General features: G+C 48.3%; 1 protein-coding gene across 1 annotated transcript; it reads right to left on the bottom strand.

Annotated features, from left to right (window-relative positions):
• Window positions 1-5,099: 5,099 nt before the first annotated feature.
• Window positions 5,100-19,259, bottom strand: ORAI1 (ORAI calcium release-activated calcium modulator 1). The gene is made up of 2 exons (XM_054996811.1): window positions 19,067-19,259; window positions 5,100-7,986 (listed from the first exon to the last, which is right to left on the bottom strand). Exons 1-2 carry the CDS (start codon window positions 19,178-19,180, stop codon window positions 7,417-7,419), a joined length of 684 nt encoding a protein of 227 aa, XP_054852786.1. The 5' UTR covers window positions 19,181-19,259; the 3' UTR covers window positions 5,100-7,416.
• Between the last annotated feature and the right edge of the window lie 258 nt (window positions 19,260-19,517).

Raw genomic sequence — 19,517 nt, 5'->3', positions numbered from 1 at the left:
AAGTCTCTGCTGAATTCATCAGTCAGCCCTTGAATGTAACCTTGTCCAATCTATTCAACACCATTCTTCAGATACCCTCCACAATGTGAAAGTCATTCTGCTTCTCAGCAGTTTCTTATCCAGCAACCCTCTCACTCTTTCAGCGCTAACAGCCCTACTATCTCCTGTCCATTTCCTACTTGTGATGGTCCTAAAGACTTTCTCTGAATTTGTCTCGTTTTTAGCAAGATGTTCTGACATCCTCAAAGATTGGATGGCACCTTTCATAGTACGTGGCCTGCATTCGATCAAAGCTTCATTGATTGTAAATCTAAAGCAGGCCTTGGCAAATTTTCTTCATTTTTAGGAGCCAACCCGAAAATTTAAAAGCCAGACTTAACTTTTCACTCTTCAGGCTATTATTTTTAATGGCCATATTTCTAAGGGTCATGAACCCTAAATGCTTCACTGTTGCTTGTCATTTTTAAAAATGCTGTAACAATAGCATTGTAGTGTATAAATAAATATGGAGTAACCCTGACAGTCAACACAACAAACAGCTAACTTCCATCCCTCACTTAAGTACGCTTTGTACTTCGGAGACTCCTAGAGACACATACTATAAATGACTGATGAATAGACTATAATAATAACAACAACAACATTCGATTTATATACTGCCCTTCAGGACAACTTAATGCCCACTCAGAGTGGCTTACGAAGTATGTTATTATTATCCCCACAACAAAACACCCAGTGAGGTGGGTGGAGCTGAGAGAGCTCTGGAAGAGCTGTGACCGATCCAGCAGGCTGCAAGTGGAGGAGTGGGGAATCAAACCCGGCTCTCCAGATCAGAGTCCCGCTGCTCTTAATTAAACTAGGTGCCACAATGACATTTCTAGGGATCCTGGCACCTGGGATTTGTCAATCCCTGATCTAAACAATTTCCAGGCATTCTGAAGACACAGGTCCCTCTTTAAATTTCAGCTTCTTATATATACTTATACTTATAAAATGGTAAAGGTAGTCCCCTGTGCAAGCACCGAGGGGGGACGTCACATCACGACATTTTCTTGGCAGACTTTTTGTTACAGGGTGGTTTGCCATTGCCTTCCCCAGTCATCTACACTTTACCCCCAGGAAACTGGGTGCTCATTTTACCGACCTCGGAAGGATGGAAGGCTGAGTCAACCTTGAGCCGGCTACCTGAACCTGGCTTCTGCCAGGATTGAACTCAGGTCATGAGCAGAGCTTGGGCTGCAGTACTGCAGCTTACCACTCTGTGCCATGGAGAGGAGAAAATGGAGAAGAAAGGAATGCTGCAAACCACTTGGGGTCCCCATTGGGAAGAAAAGAGGGATAAAGAGGAAGCAAATAAATCAGTAAGCTGTAACTTAACTTTGTTGCATGCATTTTTCGTTGCACTGCCAATTGTAAGTTCCTTGAGGCCTCTCCTACAGAAAGAGTCTCCCACCTTTTCATTTTAAACTGATGTGACTCAAAAACACCCTGTCTGATTTCCCTCCGTTATTGATCTACAAAAGTACTCAACTAACTGCCAAAAGGTGGTGGGACAGGAGAAAGAAACTGATGCCATCTTGGGCAGAAAAAGAGACAAAATTCAACACCAATTAAACTGGAAAAATAATTTTAATTTTCTAGTTTCATTTTAGTCGTCTTAGCAATTATTTTCAAACAAGAGAAGGTACAAATTCTGTGTGATTTTAAAAAACCCAACCCAGACCTTGTAGCGTGCATACAGAACTGCATCTGTTTATTTACGACAGTTTTCTACAGTTAATCCATCCCGAGATACAGCAGAAATAAATATTCTGGGGAGAGGAGGAAAGATACTGATAAAATCCCATTGCACTTGCGAAAAAACCCCCAGGGATAAACAAAATTCTTCTTTGGCATGCCATTGGCCTTGTCGAATTCTGCACACGTAAAAAATGACACACGCACCCCGGTTACTCACACCCTGCAGCTAATAGTTACATTTATAAACAAGTCATCATTAAAATAATTCTATCACAAAAAGGGGAACTTGATTTACCTTTTAATATGCCTGGATTATTCAGATGTATTCCTTGTCTGTCTACAGCATCGCTTCTGGAGGCATTACAAAAGGCTGCAGATTCATGTCCCAATATGAGTATTTAAAATATTTTAATAAAAAGACATCACCTCTCTCTCTCTCTCTCTCTCTCCTCTCTTGCCACCCATGTTGAAATTTATACTGTCAGCTCCCTGAGTCCAGGCCTGCTTTTTTAAAATTTATTTGCTTGTGTTATTCTGCAAAGGGTGTATGGATGGCTTTCTAGAAGCAATTTTAGCATCACCCTGTTGTGTGGTCACACGTGCTTGCAGCAAACTCATGTCCCTGGACAATGCCGTAGCTTCTGAATCCAAAGGCGGGAACAGAGGTGGGTGAAGCACACGTAATGGCTCAGGGGCTCGTTTCAACTTACTCAAGCCTGGAGAGCAATATAGTCTCAAAGGTCTATAAAATACACTCCTGGTGGGCAGAAATAGCTAAGAATGAAAGAGACAGCGTTCCAGCTCCTCTCCAGCCATGGGAAATCTCTTGACACTTTCAATCCACAGAGGAGCAGCTCTCCAAACCCAACTGGCCTCTCCTACAGAGAGTTTCGACGCACCTTAAAAGCCAAAGTGGTCATGAGACGAAGCGGGTTCTAGCTCAAAAACCTTCTGCCACAATATATTTCTGCCATAAGAACTCTGCTATTTTCACTGCAACAGACGAACGTGGCTTCCCCATGGGAATTTGTCCTAATGTAATGCCACGGTGCCCACATTACAGCCCCTCCAACCCCAAAAGACACCATAGTTAGAACTATGTTAAGGCCAGAAGTAGTTCCACTCTGGGGTGGAGCACGGCCATGTGATGGCATAGTACACCAAGGAAGACTGTCCCCATTGGCTACCTATGAAACCTGGCGAAAAGTCTGAAAGGCAAGCAGACGCAGGACGTAGGTGATGAGTAACAGGAGATGAGAAGAGCGATAGCATTACGTGCGCTCCTCCTTTCCCTTCCAACCTCAATCTTCTGCCTGTGCCCACCTCAGAACTTGAAAAAGCATCCCCCGCAGAGTGGATTTGGAACGCTTGCAATTTCAAGTATTTTGTCAGCCCTAGATACTAGCAAAGCAATGGCATATGTCATTTTGGCCTCTCTTCTACCTCCTTTTAAAACGCAGCCGTTGCATTTTCAAAAGCATGTGTGCCACAATGAAAGCTGGGGACTTATGGGGGAAAGTTTTGAGCTGGTGAGACACGGGTGCCGAGAGAAAGAACTGTGATCCACAGAATTCTCCGCTCAAATCTCAGCTCTGTCAGGCAGTGTTAAGGAAGCCTCTCTCCGCCCACATTCGCAACACAATACTGACCTACTTTATAGGACTGTTTTGTAAGGAATCGATCAAGATCATGTATGCTTTGAGTGCTGAAAGTGCTCTACGGATGGTGGTTAGTATTGCAGACTTCCAGAACATCGCCAGGAATACTGAGGAATGCACGGTAGTTTATGGATGGGGAGATCTAAACCATCTGTTTTCATTCTATGGAGGAAAGAAGTACATCCTCTGAAAGCACAATTCCTTGTTACAACGCATGCACTCCGAAACATACTTCAATTGCACCCCAGAATCTTTCACAAACCAGCCTCCAATACTGAGTCCCAGAAAAAAGAACTCTGAAAAGCAAAACAGTGTTTGACACTAAAGTAGTTAACCTCTGAAATGAAGCAACTAAAAAACAAAAAACTACTATTAAGTGACAAAAAAGGCCTCACGCATTTGTAACTTTTATGACCGTGTCCGCACAAAAAGTCTTCAATGTGGTGAGCGCCGGTCTTTCAATGTCCCAAGAGAAATTTTCTCTACAGTTCCAAGTATAACTTATGAGCGAGTAGAGAAAAAGGGATCTTCTCTAAAACAAGAAGACAGCTAGTTGAGGGAGGATTTAAACCCAGACCCAACTAGGTCACATCGGACTTTTTCATAATATGTACACCCCCAAACAGATTTTTAAGAGCTATAAAAAGAATATATTAAATAATGGTTGCTTTGGCAGGAACAGTTACAGTGATTCTTCTCAGTGCTTTTTTTGCTTAAAAACATGCTGCATTGATTTCCACCAATTCCCCCTTGGGGACTTAGGAAAGCCCCCACTCCTCCAAAGTCCCAGTACTCAATACTAGGGAGTACTGCCACAAAAACAGCTGGGCTGAATCTACACGTCCCGGCATAGCGCTAAACTGCTGGAATGACAGCGTCTTCTTCCTAGCGCGATTTCTGATGTCATTGCGCCACATGGTGGAATGATGTCAGAAATTGTGCCAGGAAGACACTATGGCTGATTCCGCACACGTTGGATAATGCACTTTCAATGCACTTTATCAATCGTTTGAGGTGGATTTTTTGTTCAGCACATGAAAAAGTCCGTTCCAAATGATCTATAAAGAGGATTGGAAGTGCATTATCCAACGTGTGCGGAATCACTCTATCATTCCGGCAGTTTAGTGCTATGCTGGGGTATGTAGATTCAGCCTTGGTTCATCTTATTCAAGATTTATTTTCTAATATACAAGTTTTTCAAGCAAAACTGAAGGCGCTGGTACAGAACTTCAAGGGGATCTTTTTAAAGTTGCGCAGTCTGTATTGGCTATTCATATTAGTCCATTTGTATGCTGCCTTTCTCAAAGCAGCTCACAAAATACAAATATAAACTGAACAATAAGGCCCCAAATGTATTCTAAAAGCAGTAAAAAGATTACCCGATTTTAAAACCAGAGCAAGAACTTAATTTAAAAGGCTTTCCAAAAGACTATCCTACCACCACCACACTGTTATTTAGCTGCCCCCTTTTAACTTATTCATTGGCCTCAGAATGGTGTTCTTACATTGTTTTATTTTTTATGTTTCTTACTTGGGAAAAATTAAAATGTGAATTTAGCAGCACCTGGTGGCAGCCTTGCAAATACTCAGCAAGGGTGAAACTGGTCAGAAACTCGGATGGGAGACCCTTGGTGGCTCCCTATTAAAGATGGCTACAAAACTGGTAATTTCTTTTTTAAAAAAACACAAGGTGGTTGGGAGGCCGGAGGGTGGGGGAAGCCAAGCAACAACCTTCTCACACATCCAGAGAACAGCACTTATTACCATTTGGAGCGATGACCAGCTACACATGACTTGGAAGACATAAATAATTATATTCTATGCCACCTATAGTTTGGTTCAAGTATTCCAGACTTAACAGCAGTAAACTACTCCAGCAATAATTTGATTCCAAACTACTGCTTCAAAGTGCAAACAAATCAGACCCAACAGGGGCAACATCCAGCAGTAGTTCCAGCGACAGCATTAGTGGTAAACCACTAGGGCAAACTCACCAGCACATCCGTCTCTCGACAACAAGCACAGCGTAACAAGAGCATGAAACTTTGACATCTGTGGTCCGGCCTGCACCAGCCATGGCTCTCTAGGGATCCTCCTAGTCTGCCACTTGGGAGTCCTTTAACCGGTGCTTGAAACTGGACTTCGGGCAGGAGCTGTGGCTCAGCGGTAGAGCGCCTGCTTGGCATCCGGAAGGCCCAAGGTTCAATCCCCGGCGTCTGCAGTCAGAAGGATCAGGTAGGAGGTGACAGAAGGAGCTCCGCCTGAAACCCTGCAGAGCCACCACCAGTCTGAGTGGACAAGATGGACCTTGATGGACCAAGGGTTTGATTCAGTGTAAGGCAGTTTCCTATGTTTGTACACACAATGCAGCTGGTCTCCAAAACAACTGTTTGGACATAAGAAACCATCTTCCAGAGACCACTGGTACTGTCTGCTCCAGCTAACGGATCATTCCCTACACTTCCTACCCAAGAATCCTTAAACTGGAGAGGCTGGGAATAGAACCTGGGATCTTGTGCATGCAAAGTAGAGGCTTGCTCCAGCACCACATCCCAGGCCCTTACCATAAGGCTCCTTTGCTATACTATGAGGATTCTTCCAAAGCAGGGCCTCAGTTCTACAGCTGAGGGGTGTCTGAGGCACCCAAAAGACCTGGGGAACGAATATATATGTCTCAAAAATGAAACCAGCCTCCAAGCCCTTTCCTTTTTAAGCCGTCAAAGCTCCGAAACAAAGCACTGTGAAAAAAAGTGCATAGTTCTTGCTGGGATCTGGATTTTAGCATACTTAAAGATTGCAGAGTCCTTTGCGAGAAGGCATGACTGGTGAACTGGTTCTGCAGTTGTAGTGCAGACGTCAGAGAAGTGAAGTCAAACTAAAAGGGATCAAGCGACAAGGCCTGGACAAGGCTGCTGGAAGGAAGAAACTTCCATATGTCATCACGTAAGGCTCGGGACCTATCCTTACTCTCATGGACGTACTCCCCAACCTCAGCCCCAATGCAGCACAATCATCACCACCATCCCATAATCTTCCAGGACATGCAAGTGGTAGGAGAAAGAGGAAGAGCAGAGGCAAAGAAATGAATGGTATGTGGCTCAGCGTAGTATGAACCTTCACTTGCGAACCTTTACAATCGATTCACCAGGACAACCCAGTTCTTGACACTGAACAAACCAGACAGACAACCCATCTACAAATTAAGCCAATTTACTTGACTTTACACAGCTTCCATGACACGTTATGCTAGTTGGAGGAAGGATCAAGGTGGTGAATCGAGGGCTCTAACCATCGGAAATCTTATCCATCTATTCCTCAGTCCTCTGAAACATTGCCAGCCGCTGCCCACATCTGTCCAAGCTTCTCTATATAACCATAAGGACTAGGAACATGCCTTTTTAAAAAGCAGAGATTCTTCTGATGCTGGAATCTGTGGCCAATTCCACACTTTGCAGCTGTTCTGCATCCTGTGGTACATGCCGTAGACCTCTGTCATCCATTCCTGTCTACTGGAGTAGTTAGTACTCAGCTTGCAACTGGTGCCAAAAACCATACGTTGTGCATCCACTTACGTGAGATCGCACCAGGTTGTGCCACATGAACCAGATGCGCAAGAACACGTTCTAGCCAATGCCAGTTATTTAACGCAAGAACAAATCATAATGATTTTCTACGAGCCTCTAGTAATCTCCTCCTTCTCTCCCTCCAATTGCAATCCCCCTCCTTAGAATCACTATTTGACATCTGAAATAAAACAAGGAAAAGAGGAAGAGGAGGAAAGAGGGCATACGTGCTTCAAAGCAGCTCCCTCTCCCAAAATCTGTGCCTCCAGGCGTTAGTCCTCCAGACGTTACAAGAACAAAGCATTATATTCTTTTTTTTTAAAGCACTAAAGGGTTAAAAAAGACAGTATTCCTACATTCTCTTTCCAAACAAATCATCAAAGTCTAACCAAGTTCATGCACAGGCAAGTCAAGAGAATAAGATACAAACATTTGCTTTAAAAATACATTGCTGTTTATGCGAAATGGCTGCCGGGAGGCGGGAGGGCATCGCCTCTGTGGTCCAGCTGATCTTGGAGCCGGGCAAATTCCGCGAGTTCGTTCAGTTCCTGGAACTGCCGGTCCGTCTTGTGGCTCACCAGGGACCTGTAGAAGTGGACCGCGAACACAATGAAGACCAACCCAAAGGGGACCATGATAGAGGTGGAGACAATAGCCGCCGCCTCCCCGGGGGTGATGCTGGAATTGCCGGCCTCGGTGGCCTTGCCGGTGGACTTCTTCTTCAGCGGCAAGAACTTCACCCAGCAGAGCAGGACCACCTCTGCCAAGAAGAGCAGAGTCCCGATGACGGTGGAGAAAGCCCAGGCCAGCTCAATGTGCCGGTGCATGCGCTCGTGGGGGGACTCCTTGACCGAGTTCAGGTTGTGCACATTGCTGACAGCCTCGATGTTGGGGAGGATGCAAGTGCTGACCATGAGGGCGAAGAGGTGGACGGCCACCAGCACCGTCGTGCAGGCGCTGAAAGCGATCAGCAGCCCTTGCGGGTAGTCATGTTCAGCATCCAACTGGACTTCCACCATAGCCACCTGGAAAGGGGAAAGGGGGAGGATCACAGAGGACAGGATGGTTAAGAGCAGCGAAAGCAAAATGGAACCTCCATGCTCAGAGGCAGCAAGCTGGGGATAAAGAAATAAAGAAGCAGGGCTGCTGCCTCTAAGCTTTGCTTAGGAGTACCCAGAGAGATGCAGGCTGAACCTGGGTGGAAACAGGGTACTGGACTAGAAGGATTTTGACCTGGCCCAGCAGGGCTCTACTTATATTCCAAGATGGAGCGAGCGCAGGGCTTTTTTTCAGGGGGAACGGAGTTCCGGAACCTCTTGAAAATGGTCACATGGCTGGTGGCCCCGCCCCCTGATCTCCAGACAGAGGGGAGTTGAGATTGCCCTCCGTGCAGCGGTGCAGAGGGCAATCTAAACTCCCCTCTGTCTGGAGATCAGGGGGCGGGGCCACCAGCCATGTGACCATTTTCTCCGAGGGCAACCCACTGAGTTCCACCACCTCTTTCCCCAGAAAAAAAGCCCTGAGCAAGCGTATCTTCTCAACAGCTGCTACTTATTTATATCAAGGTTCTATATAAGTTGCAATCCAGTTGGAGCGCAGTGATCCCACAATGTGTGGCACTGGCGGCAGAAGAAAAGAGCAAGAGTCTAGGGGCACCTATAAGGCTAACAAAATTTGTGGTAGGGGATGAACTTCCATGAGTCGCGGCTCACTTTTTCAGATACAGCTAGAACGTGAGTCCATCTGTCCTTATATCTCGGAGAGTGGATGCCGAATGACAACAACCGGCAAATGCCAATAGCAGGCGTGATTGGATAGGGTGGGGCAGTCTTCCCAATAGGCTCTGCTTCATTAAAAGAACACAAACATCAACCACATTTCTAGCCCTTGGGGCCGCAAGGATAGGCCTGGAAGCAAACAGGCAACGCCGGCTGAAATCTCAGCTGACTGAACCAGACCTCCAGACTGAGGGATGGGCTTCGCTCCATGACCAGCAAGATCAGTTGTGAAAATCTGCACAATCCATCTAGCTACTCGCTCAATACGTTTTCCAGATGGCTGACAAACTTTCACTTAGAAAAAGCTATGCGGTACTGCCCCTTCTCTTGTATGGAAGTATTTGCATCCAAACACAAAGGTGGCATAAGCAAGCTTTGAGAGGCCTATACTTTATCCTTCCCCCAGCCACTCCCCAAAATACTCAAATCAAGAGGTCTGAATTCCTTCGTACCCACTGTACTACATTCAGAAAAGTTTTCTGCACACCCGTTTCCAGCAAGCTAAGCGCTTGTTTGAGAGGAAAGGCAGAATATTTGGAGTTCCAAGGAGGACCGTCTGTGTTTTTGGGAATCTCGTTCTTCCCCTCCAGAAACTGTCAGGGCTCCCAGGCTGAGGGTGGGTGGTGCTGAGCGAACAGCTTTACATGCCTTTACTACAAAGACTCTTTTAATTAAAAATGGAGGGCGCAGACAGGAAGCTTCAATGGTTCTGTTGCCAACTGGTGCCAACTGCTTGCCTCTGATTTAAAAGGAGGCCAATACCAAGAGGCTGAAAATTGGTTCCTGGGCTACATTAAGAATGCTAGTCTGGATTTTAAAGCCTGGGAGAAATTACCTAAAGAGAGGAGGTGCTCTCATTAACCTTTCCCTGGGCACTGAGATTTTCAAGGGAGGCCACGCCATGCCCTGGTGGCCTTCTGAGACAGAGGCAAAGATGGCTTTCAGAAGGAACAGGGTCTTTTCGACAGTGGCACCCTGGTTGTGGAAGGCTTTTCCCTATATGGTCCATGTTGTTAGAATCATCCTGATTTTGTAGATTTTGAACATTATTTTATTTGGCCAGGCAACCAAGGAATAAGTTCTTGGACACTGCCATTTCCAAAAAGTTAATATTTTAGGAATTATGTGTCTTAAATACTGTTTATTATCTCAAGGTCTCATTCTTCCACGAGTACTGGGATTGTCCAACACTATTATCAGGGTTGCCAGTCCCCTGCTGAGGGATCCCCTGCTCCCTCCTCCCTCCCTCCTCTACCCCCGCTTACCTGGCTGGCAGGGGTGGATGACCCTGCCTGGCTGCGCCCCCAGCTGGCATGGCGCGCTCCCACACACCGCTGCAGCCTGATTCACCCAGAATCAGGCTGAATTTGGGCCGAATCGGGCCACTGCGGAGTGCATTAGCGCTCCCCATGCTCTGCAGCAGCTCGATCTGGCCCTGATTCAGCCCCCTGCAGAGCATGGGAGCACTCCCAGTGGCAGCTCCTGCCCTGTGTGATTACATCACTGAAGTGATGTCATTGCGCAGGGTGGGAGCGCACGCATGCATGAGGGGACACCATATTGTGAGTACCAGATCTCCCACCTCCTGCCAGGAGGCTTGGGCGACCTGGCAACACTAGCTGTTATGCTGTATTGAATGGAGAAGTGGTATATTAATATGTTAATCTATAAAAGAGAAATGAAGTGCATAAAAATAAGAACTGTCCATTTTCAGAGGAGTCCACACCCTTAGCTGGAAGGTGGCAAGCTAGCACAGCTGTAACAGGCTGCCTCCTCCAAAGGAGGAGTTCTTCTGTTGTGTCTCTGCATCAGGAGTAACTGAATCTCCTTGGCCACAGGGGAGGAAGTGACGGATGGCACGAAATTAGCCTCCCTCCCCCCTAGCGCAGCTTGCTTGGAAGGAGGGGATGAGGGCCGAACAGTGACTCCACACAGAGACACAATGGCCAGCTCACTCAGTGGGAGGGGACTGGAATTAATTCAGTTTCTTAATTAGAGATATCTACCCTTCTTCCTCATGGCACATCAGCTGTTCTCCTGAGACACAGCAGTGCTCTACAAGGCGCCACTGTTTGGAAATTACTGCCTTTCATTAGAATGGAGAAGAAAAAGGCAATTTGTACAAGGTGGCTGAAAAATTAAAACTCCTCACCAGAAGCGGCTCAGCAGCAATTTCTTTCTCCTATGGTTCTAGGACTGATAAGCAAACCCCCCCCCCCTTCAATGGAAGGACCATCTCTCAAGGTACAGAAAGTGAAGAAGGCTATTTCCTTAAGTGAACTGCTGACACCCACCCAGCACATTAACCTGCTTGGCTGAGTGGTGTGCATTCCGCAAGTGTACTATGCAAGTGCAGAAATGTATATCAGGAATGGAGTTCAGTGCACCAGGAATCTTGGCTTTCAATTTAAAAAGGAAAGGGGGAAAAAAACCAACACTCTCCCATTCCTAAAGCCTCAGATGAAAATCTGTGAACAACTCCTGGTGAGAACTCAGAAGCTGGAACAGGAGAGAGACTGAGCAGGATTTCCAGCAGTAAAAAGCTTCAATACTTCAGGCCTCCTCCTAACTAGGAGCAGGAGGATAAAGGATACACATTTCTTTTATACAGTTTCAGAATTCTGCTTTCTTGGAGTAGAAATCTGATTTTTATTCAAGGTACAGAGCAACCCACCCAATGTCAAACAGAGACTCTTCGGCAGAACCAGCCAGCTGCTGCTCGGTCCAACGGATCTGACCTCTGAGCCACCTGACGGCTGGTCGAGAGAAGGAGGGGGGAGCCATTGCTCACATCTTTCATGCTAACAAGCCCTCTGCCTCTGTTCCAAACTGAATTAACGAATAGTCAAGGTTACAAAATAGCAAACAACTTTCCCCCTGAAGGAGGGAGAAAGGAGCTTCGGCCAACAGCTGGCAAGGAATCTAGCTCACTTCCCTGAAGAACGATGCTGGATTCTACAATCCCACTCTCCGATTGGCACCATGCGGCCTCCTGACGAACAGCTCCCACTTGGGGGTGGGGGGAGACCACAGCAAATGTTGGAAACTCCTGCAAAGAGGCACTCACTTAGGCCGTGGACCAAAGCTAGGGTCATTTTGCTGGACACAGGTCAGTTATGGTGCTGTGGCTGAAAACAAGCCCCAGGAGACCCAAAGAGTCTCGCAGTAAGAACAAGGGCTGGCGGCTGGCCAAAAGAGCTGAGGAAACTGAACCTCCCCAAGTGGATGCAGGCAGGCCAGCCGATAAAGGAGAGGCTTCCGGCATTTCCTCTGGCCTCGGCCAGCTTCACAGAGACCAGCATGGGAATGGATACCCTGTTTCAGAAAAAAACCAGAGGAGGATTAATTGCCAAAAGTTGGGTCACTTGACAGTCCGAACAGCCGCCAAACTGCTTTCTGCCTGCAGCAGAAAGTGCTCCGCGATGAACTGGGGCCCAGATTGGGCTTGAACGGAGAGCAAGACTGCCCGGCTTCAAAAGATTTAATTAGCCGGTCTGTGAAAGCTTCAGCCGATTTAATTAGCGAGGCCAGCCCTTCACCGGTGAGCCAGAGGGGAAGAGCTGTCACTGCCCTAGTACCGGCTGTGTTGTTGTCAACACAGGAAACGGGGCGGGGAGGCTTTTCTTGTATGGGCAAGGGCTTCCTTCCGTCACACCTCCTTCAGCATTTCAAACAGGCAGGTATGCTGAGGTTTTCTTAGCAAATTTGAGTGACTGGTTTATTTTATCAGTTAAAAGAAAGCTTGACAATCTCCTGGTAGGGCCTGGGGTTCTCGCGGAATTACAGCTGACCTCCAGTGATGGGTTCCTCTGGAGAAAAGGGCAACTTTGCAGGGTGGACTCTATGCCGTAATCCCAGCCCAGCTAAGCTCCATCTCTTCACCAGGGTCTACCCCCAAATCTCCAGGCATTTCCCAACCCATCCTTAAAAGACTATCTGAAACAACCCTGTGATCATGAGACGTTAAGCGTAACTTCAGAACTGAGCGATCAAGTTGTTCAACAGCAAAACGGTGCCCACTGGGCACCAGGCGTGGCTGGGGCCTTTCATCCACTGTTGTTCGAAAGACTGCCCACTAAGACTGAAGCACTGGCCACTTCTCAGCTTTCACAGCTATAACCTTGCATGGCGAAGGGAAAGCAGGCAGAAAAGACACGATTCTCTCCTTCTCTGCAAATACGAGATTTCAAGGGCACTCCACAAAGTCAGTGGGCAGCTGAGTCAGGCCAGACGGAAGGAAGCACTTCTTCACACAACAGAAGTGAACCTGTGGGCCTTCCAAACACCAGTTGCAGAGGGGCAGCCACAGGGGGCGGCCTCGACTTCTCCTTCCTGCTTGCGAGCCCCTTGGGGCATCTGGCTGGCCACTGCAGGAAACGGGAGGCAGCTGTGAGCCAGCAGGGCTTTTCTCCTGCTCTCACTCCTCCGGACATTATACAGCTTCTGGGACTTTGTAATTGTAGCTTTCAGAAAGCCCTCAGGTCTGCAAGTCCAGTCGCATGTGGCGCGTACAACAAGAGAAACGGAAGGACCAAACAGGACACCAAGTCAGGCAAACCCTGGAAGGTCCTCCCCCTTCCACAGGACTTGTCTCAAGGTCTGGATCTGGCTACAAACATCTAGGGAGAAAGTCCATCGGATCAGCTTGAATACTTTTGCTTGAGATCCCTCTTCCCCTAAGCGGCTGCACAGCTGTGCAATCCAAATGCGTTGCTCTGGGGGCATCACGTGCTGCTCCATCGACTCGAGCAGCACAGCCGCCCATCAATCAAACAGATGTCTGCTTCCTCCCTGCAACCTGTTTTTAGCCACTGAAGAACTAACTTTGGGGTGACCAAAAGTAGCCCAGATCGGTACTGATGTTTTGAACATCTTGTCTTCTTTGGTTCTCAGGGAAAGAGCCTCGTAGCCTGAGACCAAAGAACAAAACATTTAAGAAACTGCAAGATTTCTTTTCTTTTTTTTAGACCACTTACAAAGAGGAGAGAGATGAACAGCTGTCAGTAAGAATTCGAGCATAACAGCCTTCAGTCAATCCACCAGGGCCGTGAGCCTGCTACACCTTTCCGAGCAGATTAAATTCCAACTCAGTATCTCAGTCGGCCTTATGACAGCCCTGTGAGGCAGGCTAGAATTATCCCCTCTAAACTGCAGACGAGGGCAAGGGCCAGGAGTGAGAACAGTTTAAGTGAAAGGGTGGCGAAGACCATTAACAGGGGAGCAAGGCTTTTGATGTACGCATTTTAAGTACTTGCTTGATAAAATGGAGGCAAAGAACATTATACTGCACGCTTAGGCCTCTAACATACAATGACAGAGCCGGTGGGGAGAGCCAAAGAGGAAACTCTTTTAGAGGAGTGTCTGTTACCCTCTGGAGTCATGCCTGGATCCGAACAAGAGACAGACTGCACCCACACATTGTGGATATTGCACTGTTAATGATTCACAACTGCTTTACCTTTACCACACAGGAAAATTCAGTTGCAAAGAACTGCTGTAAGACCACAATATCAACCCCCTCTGCCACAAAGCGTAGCCCCAAATCTTGACTTTGCATAGAACTCTGATTGCATGGCCAACCCAGCCGGAATGCCACCAGGCCCAGTTTCTGCTGTAACCATCATGTTCCAGAGATCCTTGCAGGAGCAATTGGTCCTGGTTTTCTCTGTTTTGTGTCCTAACCACATGCAAGATGCCGGGGGACAATCCGATCCCAGCCTCTGGAGACAAGCAGAGGAAAGCTGCCACAAGGCTACCCCTTCTGGAATCCTTCCCAGGGAGTCTGAACCTCTGGTGAGACCACAGACACTGATACAAACCCTAAATGAGACCTGAACGAGAATGCAACCCGCAGTTAAAGCAGTGTGGGGAAAACACTTCAGCCCTGAGCTGTGACTGGTTGACCCCGAGGCCAAGCCTTCCCCCTCCACATCCCATTGGCAAAGAGAAGGCCGACAACACTGCCCTGCTGGCACTGTAAGGATCCCAGAGATGATGTCTGTGAAGCATGCTGCGCTCTACACAAGCAGACTATTGGAAGTATCTTTCCAGATCCACCAGCCACCTCCAGCCCCTGATCTACAACACCGGAGCCATGCTTAACCCACTGGCTGCAGATGTCATTTTGCCAGTTCTCTCCTTCAAACATCTCAGCCAGAAAAGTTGGCGATGCCGCACCACAACCCACTGGCAGATCCCAGTTGCCCCAGTTGAAGATGGACGTTCTGCACCCAAAAAGCATCAACCTGGTCCCTTCATGCAAATCTCCCACTGAAACAGGATTCTCACCCACTTCACTGTACTGTATAGTCCATCTATAGCTACCACAAGTAGATTCTGTAGCAGACGCCATCAAATGTTTTAGCAATGTTTAGTACTCTTTCGTATCTATATTATTACTGATTTTTAGATTTATATTTGAATTTGTATTATATTTTTATTCCGTATTATTTTAACTATGTTGTAATCCGCCCTGAGCCTGTGCTTGCAGGGAGGATGGGCTAAATATCGAATAAACGAATTAATAGTCATTGAAAGCTGTTATTTCATATTGTAAGCCACCTCGAGAGCCTCTCAGTGGAAAAGTTAGCTAATAAGTATTCTTAATAAATTAAAAAAATATTTTATGTATTTAAAGTATTTCTACTCCTGCCTTTCTCCTGAGTAGCTCAGGACCCCGAGTGCAGCTCCACTATCCAAGAGGATTCTGTAGTGTCTCAATGGAAGACTTCCACTGGATGGATTGCAGCAAACCAAGTTATCTAAGCCAGGGGGCTGTGGGTCTTACATCCCGTGGATCATGATCAAAGAACCTAAGTCCCACCATGAGAGAAACAAAACACCCACTTTCTCTGAGAAGGACATTTATACGTTTACAGGCATTCTGTTATTATATTTTTTATGGTGAGTTTTAAATGACATAAGAATTGTAGTTAAGTATTATTGGGAATAAATTATAGTCACTATGACTAGCTAAAAGGGACTGAGGGAGATTGAACTCTTAGTAACTGTTATGAAAACCCTGTGTCCCACCTATTTTATGTATGTATGTATGTATGTATGTATGTATGTATGTATGTATGTATGTATGTATGTATGTATGTATGTATGTATGTATGTATGTAGTCCACCTTTCTCACTGGGACTCAAGGTGCATTACACAGTGCCTAGCCTACTTCCACAACCCACTGCTTTTACACATACCACGGCTGAAAACCACTGCTCTAAGCCACTCATTTTATACAATGCAGACTTACGGCAAAAGGAGGAACGAGCACCACTCACGATTTCTGCCAGAACCGCCTCTACCGCTGACGGTCTGTTCCTGCCACAAGCTGCAAAGGAACAGCCAGCTTATCTTTGCTATATACAGACCAGCTCTAAGCAAAAAAATCATGACCTCTTAAGGAACTGGTAACTGAAAACAAAACTCTTTATCAAAAATACCTCTGTTGTGCGCATCCACCCTGTACGATATCTCCTGGGTAGCGTACAATGAAAGCTGAAAACAGCACATGCTACAAAACGTGCAATAACGTAGCTCGAAAAATCACAAAAGCATCAACGGGCAAATACAGCAACTGTTGCCAGGTGCAGGTCCCAGTGCCTTCTTCCGGAGCCCTGTTTGCAGAACGCTGGGGAAGAGGGGGCTACTCAGACATCCTTTAGTATAACACCCCCCCTTGCCAACAAACAGGCTGTCTTTCTTGCAGACTTCTGCCACACCTCAGAGAGCAGATGCATATCGAGAGAGACCTCTGCAGGTCTACACGGGACGAGGCAGTTCTTGTGACAGGCATTTTGTCAAATACACCCATCCCCTTCTGGGCCTGCATCGCCTCTGGCTTGATTTGGATCTGGTCAGGATGGCGCCAGCCCAAAGAGGATGCTAGTCCCCCACTGTGCCACTGAAGACAGGGAACGAACCGAGCCCCTGTGCAGTATCAGAACCCTCCCGACTGTGCTGCTCCAAGCAGTAACTTGGGTGGGCTGGTCAGAGAACCGGTCCGGCTGGTCCCTCTCTACTGAGATCCTGAACAGAAAAACAGTAACTCCTCAAACATGACAATTTGCACACAATGACAACGGTCTTGAAAATCCTGGCACTGTGAGCAGCTTGTGATGATCTAGAAACAAACTAGCAAGACACATCCTCAGAGCACTTCCTCTTCGCTGATGTCAGTGGGAGAGAACAGACATTGCGCACAAAAAGGGTGCTGATGGCTCACCCCACATTCCAAGTGCAGCCCCAGCTGCAATGTCACTTTCGTACAAAGTCACATAGCAAGTTAAGTTCTACGGACAATTTTCACCAGCCTGCCTGCAGATACGGCTAGTCATTTTGTGGTACATCAATGACCCACTTTTCCAATTTACAGCATACATCTCTGCCGGGTCCTGACCTGACCTGACACATGACCAGCCTGGTACAAACTAGTAAAGCTTGATTCACACATGCAGGAGAATTAAGTGGCAGAACAGACACTGCCACTGCAGGCTGCAAGGGGTGAATTGTAGCTCTGAATATTCCTTTGCTCAAATCTTCCTGCAAAGAGAAAACTAGTACACTGGGGACAAAAATCACTGTGCTGGCTTTCTATTTTCAATGGGCTTATGATCTAGAGGAGCATTCCAAACTGTGACCCACCAACCTGAGTCAAACAGTTCAGTCCATTCAACCGCCTTATTCTCCCATGGGTCATTTCCTAGGGGCAAGTTATATAAGGGCAGGAGAGGTGTCTAATTAGGAAGTCACTTTGACCATCTATGACCATTTTCTCCAATGCCAACAGAAAACTCTCCAAAATGCGGGTCGGGTCGGGTCATGGTTTTCAAAGAGTAGCCCAAGACAGTCAGCCCATGCAGTCAAGATAAAACAGGGGGAAGAGCATGCAGCAAAAGGCCAGTGCAGTCAGACCAAATGTTCATATGATTTGTTCATTCACACCATGCTATGCCCAACAGCAGCGGGGGAGGGGGGGCAGAGAGCGGTTCAGACAGGTATCCATTTGGGCATTCCCAGGTTCATACATACCACAGGCCACTGCAAGGCCAGGGATTAGCCATGCCGCAAAGGCAGCAAGAATCGAGCTCGTGTGCACAACTGAGAGCAGGTGTAGTGGTTAGAGTATCAGATCTGGGACATCCACTTGCAAATCCCGCACCCCACCCCACCCCCGCCATGGAAGCTGGCTGGGTGACCTTGGGCCAGTCACACTCTCTCAGTCTAACTTATCTCCCCAGGCTGTTGTGAAATGGAGGACAGGAGAACAAAGGGAGCTTTTCTGAGTCCCCATTGGGGAGAAAAACAAAATAATGTATGAAATAAATCAAGTAATTAATTCCCAGCCCAATAATAATAAGCCTGGTTAACATTTATGAAGTCCTTCTAGCTGTGCACCACACTGCACATACAACACAAAGCGATGCGATGCAACCCATCGTGCAGGCCAAGTACATCGAGCAATTAGGAACAGTGCCACGGAGCGTTAATTCCGGTTTTCAGCCAAATGCCCGTTATTATGATGGGTGGGGCACATGCAGAGCTAGAAAAAGGCAGTGCAGCACCCTGAATGGATGAACTCACACCCAGCGTGCCCCCACCAAACTGAAGTTGGCTTGGGCAATTCCTAGAGATTTAGGGACAGTGCCTGGGGAGGGTTGAATTTGGGGGGGAGCAGAGCGCTCAGGAGGAATGTGACCCCCCAAGAGCTTACCCTCCGAATTTGCCATTTCCTCCAGGGGAACTGACCTCTATCCCCTGGAATTCGGTTGTAATTCTGGGAGAAATTCAGGCCCCACCCTGAGCTTGGCAAGCTCATACCTAGCCTACCTCACAGGGCTGCTGTGAAAATGCAACAGAGAAAGCCAGGAGGATGTACAACACAGTAACTTTATCACCTCACTGAAGCTTGGGGCGGGGGGGAGTCACCCTCGGGGCTGTGGCTTCCATTTGCTTGAAGCGGCACCCTTAAGAGCCAAGCCCACCCGCGCCTGCTCGGGCTCACGGTACAGCGTGGCCCACCCCTGAGAAACAGCGTTAGGCGGAATCAGATCTCCGTTGCCGCGCATGCAATGACTCAACCCGCCCCTGCGTCTCCGGCGCCTGGAAGCATGCCTCGATGCCCGCATCCCTGCACTGCCGCTCTCACAACAGCCCTGTAAGGCAGGCCGGGATTACGCTGCAGACGGGGGGGGGGCGGGCTAACGGGCCGGGCTTCCGAAGGAGCGCCTCGCCGGCCCGCGTCCGGCATTCGGACGTGCTGCCTAGAGCGGGGCTCTCTCTCGGGCCAGGCGGCAGGTCGGGGTCGGGGTCGGGGTCGCTCACCATGGCGAAGCCGGAGAGCAGCGCCGAGGTGCGGCTGGAGGCTTTCAGCTTGGCCCGGCTGAGGTAGAGCTTCCGCCAGGACAGGGCCTGCATGGAGTGCTCGTCGAGGCTCATGAGCGGCGGCGGCGGCGGCGCAGAGCCGGCAGAGGAGAGGAGGCGCGGCGCGGAGGGGCGCCCGGAGCCGGCCGGTCGGGGGGCGCCTGCTGCTGGTGCTGCTGCCTCCGCCGCGTCGCCGTCCCGCTGGCTGCCCCGCCGCTCCTCAGCACCCCATGGCGCCCGTCCGGTCCGCGCGGCACAGCTTCCCCGCTGCGCTCCGGCCGACTCTCTCGGAGCGCCTCCCCCGGGGCCGGGCCAGGACCGGATGCGGCCCGCTCGGAAGCTCCCCTTCCCGGCCGCCCCAGGCCGGCCCCTCGGCCCGCCCCCGAGGAAGCCGGAGCTGCCCGCCTCCGCG

The sequence above is a fragment of the Eublepharis macularius genome, chromosome 13, assembly GCF_028583425.1.
Source record: "Eublepharis macularius isolate TG4126 chromosome 13, MPM_Emac_v1.0, whole genome shotgun sequence".
Classification (NCBI taxonomy): domain Eukaryota; kingdom Metazoa; phylum Chordata; class Lepidosauria; order Squamata; family Eublepharidae; genus Eublepharis; species Eublepharis macularius.
Note: the sequence above shows the minus strand (reverse complement) of the source record. Positions and strands in the feature narration are given on the sequence as shown.

What these genes read in the sequence shown, in the direction of transcription:
- ORAI1 (XM_054996811.1), bottom strand. Translation starts at nt 19,180, where the DNA reads ATGAGCCTCGACGAGCACTCCATGCAGGCCCTGTCCTGGCGGAAGCTC. An exon ending in TGCTCTCCGGCTTCGCCATG is followed by an intron (nt 7,987 to 19,066) that starts GTGAGCGACCCC and finishes TCCCCTTTCCAG; the next exon opens with GTGGCTATGGTGGAAGTCCA.